At 47.8% G+C, this 4,365-nt stretch overlaps 1 protein-coding gene across 1 annotated transcript in view; it reads left to right on the top strand.

Moving 5' to 3' along the window:
* Positions 1-3,129: 3,129 nt before the first annotated feature.
* The window catches only part of LOC128695545 (uncharacterized), a 100,055-nt gene continuing 98,819 nt past the window's right edge, over positions 3,130-4,365 (top strand). Inside the window, exon 1 of the mRNA XM_070093172.1 lies at positions 3,130-3,375. Within this exon, the coding sequence (XP_069949273.1) occupies positions 3,130-3,375 (246 nt within the window). The remainder of the gene's footprint in view (positions 3,376-4,365) is intronic.

The raw sequence follows: 4,365 nt of genomic DNA, 5'->3' as shown, positions 1-4,365 counted from the left end.
GCAACATGGAGTTCTGGATGCTCATGTGACAGCAACATGGAGTCCTGGATGCTCATGTGACGGCAACATGGAGTCATGGATGCTCATGTGACTGCAACATGGAGTCCTGGATGCTCATGTGAGGGCAACATGGAGTCTGGATGCTCATGTGACGGCAACATGGAGTCCTGGATGCTCATGTGACAGCAACATGGAGTCTTGGATTCTCATGTGAGGCAACATGGAGTCCTGGATGCTCATGTGACGGCAACATGGAGTCCTGGATGCTCATGTGACGGCTACATGGAGTCATGGATGCTCATGTGACGGCAACATGGAGTCATGGATGCTCATGTGACGGCAACATGGAGTCCTGGATGCTCATGTGAGGCAACATGGAGTCCTGGATGCTCATTTGACGGCAACATGGAGTCCTGGATGCTCATGTGACAGCAACATGGAGTCCTGAATCATGGAGTCCTGGATGCTCATGTGACGGCAACATGGAGTCCTGGACGCTCATGTGACGGCAACATGGAGTCCTGGACGCTCATGTGACGGCAACATGGAGTCCTGCATGCTCATGTGACGGCAACATGGAGTCCTGGATGCTCATGTGACAGCAACATTGAGTCCTGGATGCTCATGTGACGGCAACATGGAGTCCTGGATGCTCATGTGACGGCAACATGGAGTCCTGGATGCTCATTTGACGGCAACATGGAGTCCTGGATGCTCATGTGACAGCAACATGGAGTCATGGATGCTCATGTGACGGCAACATGGAGTCCTGGATGCTCATGTGACGGCAACATGGAGTCCTGGATGCTCATGTGACAGCAACATGGAGTCCTGGATGCTCATGTGACGGCAACATGGAGTCCTGGATGCTCATGTGACAGCAACATGGAGTCCTGGATGCTCATGTGACGGCAACATTGAGTTCTGGATGCTCATGTGACGGCAACATGGAGTCCTGGATGCTCATGTGACGGCAACATGGAGTCCTGGATGCTCATGTGACGGCAACATGGAGTCCTGAATGCTCATGTGACGGCAACATGGAGTCCTGGATGCTCATTTGACGGCAACATGGAGTCCTGGATGCTCATGTGACAGCAACATGGAGTCCTGGATGCTCATGTGACGGCAACATGGAGTCCTGGATGCTCATGTGACGGCAACATGGAGTCCTGGATGCTCATGTGACGGCAACATGGAGTCCTGGATGCTCATGTGACGGCAACATTGAGTCCTGGGTGCTCATGTGACGGCAACATAGAGTCCTGGATGCTCATGTGACGGCAACATGGTGTCCTGGATGCTCATGTGACAGCAACATTGAGTCCTGGATGTTCATGTGACGGCAACATGGAGTCCTGGATGCTCATGTGACAGCAACATGGAGTCCTGGATGCTCATATGACGGCAACATGGAGTCTGGATGCTCATGTGACGGCAACATGGAGTCCTGGATGCTCATGTGACAGCAACATGGAGTCCTGGATGCTAATGTGACGGCAACATGGAGTCCTGGATGCTCATGTGACGGCAACATGGAGTCCTGGATGCTCATGTGACGGCAACATGGAGTCCTGGATGCTCATATGACGGCAACATGGAGTCCTGGATGCTCATGTGACGGCAACATTGATCCTGGATGCTCATGTGACGGCAACGTGGAGTCCTGGATGTTCATGTGACGGCATCATAGAGTCCTGGATGCTCATGTGACGGTAACATGGTGTCCTGGATGCTCATGTGACAGCAACATGGAGTCCTGGATGTTCATGTGACGGCAACATGGAGTTCTGGATGCTCATGTGACAGCAACATGGAGTCCTGGATGCTCATGTGACGGCAACATGGAGTCATGGATGCTCATGTGACTGCAACATGGAGTCCTGGATGCTCATGTGACGGCAACATGGAGTCTGGATGCTCATGTGACGGCAACATGGAGTCCTGGATGCTCATGTGACAGCAACATGGAGTCTTGGATTCTCATGTGAGGCAACATGGAGTCCTGGATGCTCATGTGACGGCAACATGGAGTCCTGGATGCTCATGTGACGGCTACATGGAGTCATGGATGCTCATGTGACGGCAACATGGAGTCATGGATGCTCATGTGACGGCAACATGGAGTCCTGGATGCTCATGTGAGGCAACATGGAGTCCTGGATGCTCATTTGACGGCAACATGGAGTCCTGGATGCTCATGTGACAGCAACATGGAGTCCTGAATCATGGAGTCCTGGATGCTCATGTGACGGCAACATGGAGTCCTGGATGCTCATGTGACGGCAACATGGAGTCCTGCATGCTCATGTGACGGCAACATGGAGTCCTGGATGCTCATGTGACAGCAACATTGAGTCCTGGATGCTCATGTGACGGCAACATGGAGTCCTGGATGCTCATGTGACGGCAACATGGAGTCCTGGATGCTCATGTGACAGCAACATGGAGTCCTGCAACTTGCAGAAGTATTGCCGATATACCTTTTTTGATAGTTTCATATTATTTTATATAATTTTTATGTTGTGATAATTACAATTTCATATACAATCAGGAATTATAGGTTACGTGGATGACACTACGGTTTCATTTCGTGGAGCAAAGGTTTTAGGAAAAGTGAGCGAATTGGTGGAATGTTTCGGGAAAACAACTGGGATGACGGTTAATAAGGAAAAGTCAATGCTTATAAGGGTGGGAGACTGTGCGGGTGTGGTATTAGGCCAGGGGAAAGGCTGGCCTTTAGTAAGTCAAATTAAGGTGTGTGGGATTGTGCATATGGAAAACATACAGGATGCGAGGAAGGTGAATTCAAGTGAGGCTGTAGAGAGGGTTTTAGGTCGTTTGACAGGATTGAGGGAAGGAGGCCTGTCTATACATCAGCGCGCAATTGTGGTGAATGTGCTTGTGTTCAGTAAGTTGTGGCATGTGGCATGTATTTATCCGTTAAATCCATATGATGAGAAGCGTATGTTAACGCGTGTATATAGATATATTTGGTGTTCAGGATGTGATTGGTTAACGAGGGATGTGGTGTCTCTTCCGGTTAGCCGGGGTGGCCTGGGGTTAATGAATCTGCATAATAGACTGTTAGGCATGTATGTCAAGCATGGCTACTTGAGGGAGGGTAGAATGGCTGGCACAGGTTTGACCTGGATAAGAAGGGACTTGGTACGTTGGTTGAACGGCACGGACGTAAAGAGATGTGAGGACATGTTGTGGATGCTAATTTATATAAGAGATCCACGCAAGATCAAGATTGGCAAACTGGCACTGGTAGAGGGCAGGGAGGTAGTGGCCAAGGCGGAAGGAACATATCCAATGTATGCATGGAAGGACATATGGGGTCGTTTAAAAGCGTTACGGTTACGGGCCAAGGTCAGAGAGATAATGTTTAAATTTTTACATAATATACTGCCGTCTGGGGAAGTGTTAGCGAATAGGCGCGTGCAGGAGGGGGGGGGCAGTGTTGTGTGTGTGGGGATCTTGATACGGTCTTTCATGCAGTTTATTTCTGTACGAGATTGGAACCCGTAAGGTTGTGGTTTAGTAGAGTTTTAAGAATGGTGGGTGGGGGTGGGATTAGTGTCTTAAGAGCTTTAAGTTTAGATGTGGGGGGGGGGGGGGTGTCGGAACACCGGTACAGAATGCAATCGGATATTTAGTGACGGATTTTGTATATACGTCATGGGTATATAGGCATTTATCTGTGAGGGAGAGAATCAGAGCACTGGTAGCGATTTTTTATGGTACACAGCAGCGAAATAAAGACATTACAGGAAACAGATGGTTTTTATTATTTTCAGGGATTTATGGGCGTTAATACCTTAGAGGGTGCACGAGGCTGGCTTCTTGACTATGGGTGTGTGGAGGTGGCATATGATTGGTACAGGTGCGGTATAATCGTTAGTTATGATGTTTTATTCATACAAATATACATAATATTACTTGGATTTTTTATTCTTATATTGATGTGGGTTAAGGGAGTGGATCTCTTGTGAAGCAAACTCATGCATTGCATGACAGGTGTTACGTAAGAGCACCTCGTGCAACTTATATACATAGTTTTTCATTTTATACTTTCCTTGTATTAGCCATGTGGCTGATACCTGGTAACGTCCTGCTTGGGAACTCCTGGGATACATGTTTGGAATATGACTAGATATGGAAGTTAACAATGTGTGTTTCTGCACGTAGTCCTATTACCCATATTTGATCACTGTTGTGGATACGATGATTAGTGTAACTGTTTCCTTTGACAGTTTAGTGGATGTATCACTCGTTTTCTTGTGTGTGTTTTTTTTATATAATCTTTAATAATGTGTGTGTGTATATAATATAAGAATGTGTGGTGTGTGTATGTTGCAT

The sequence above is a fragment of the Cherax quadricarinatus genome, chromosome 42, assembly GCF_038502225.1.
Source record: "Cherax quadricarinatus isolate ZL_2023a chromosome 42, ASM3850222v1, whole genome shotgun sequence".
NCBI lineage: Eukaryota > Metazoa > Arthropoda > Malacostraca > Decapoda > Parastacidae > Cherax > Cherax quadricarinatus.
The sequence above is the reverse complement of the archived record's forward strand: the minus strand, read 5'-3'. Positions and strand labels throughout refer to the sequence as shown.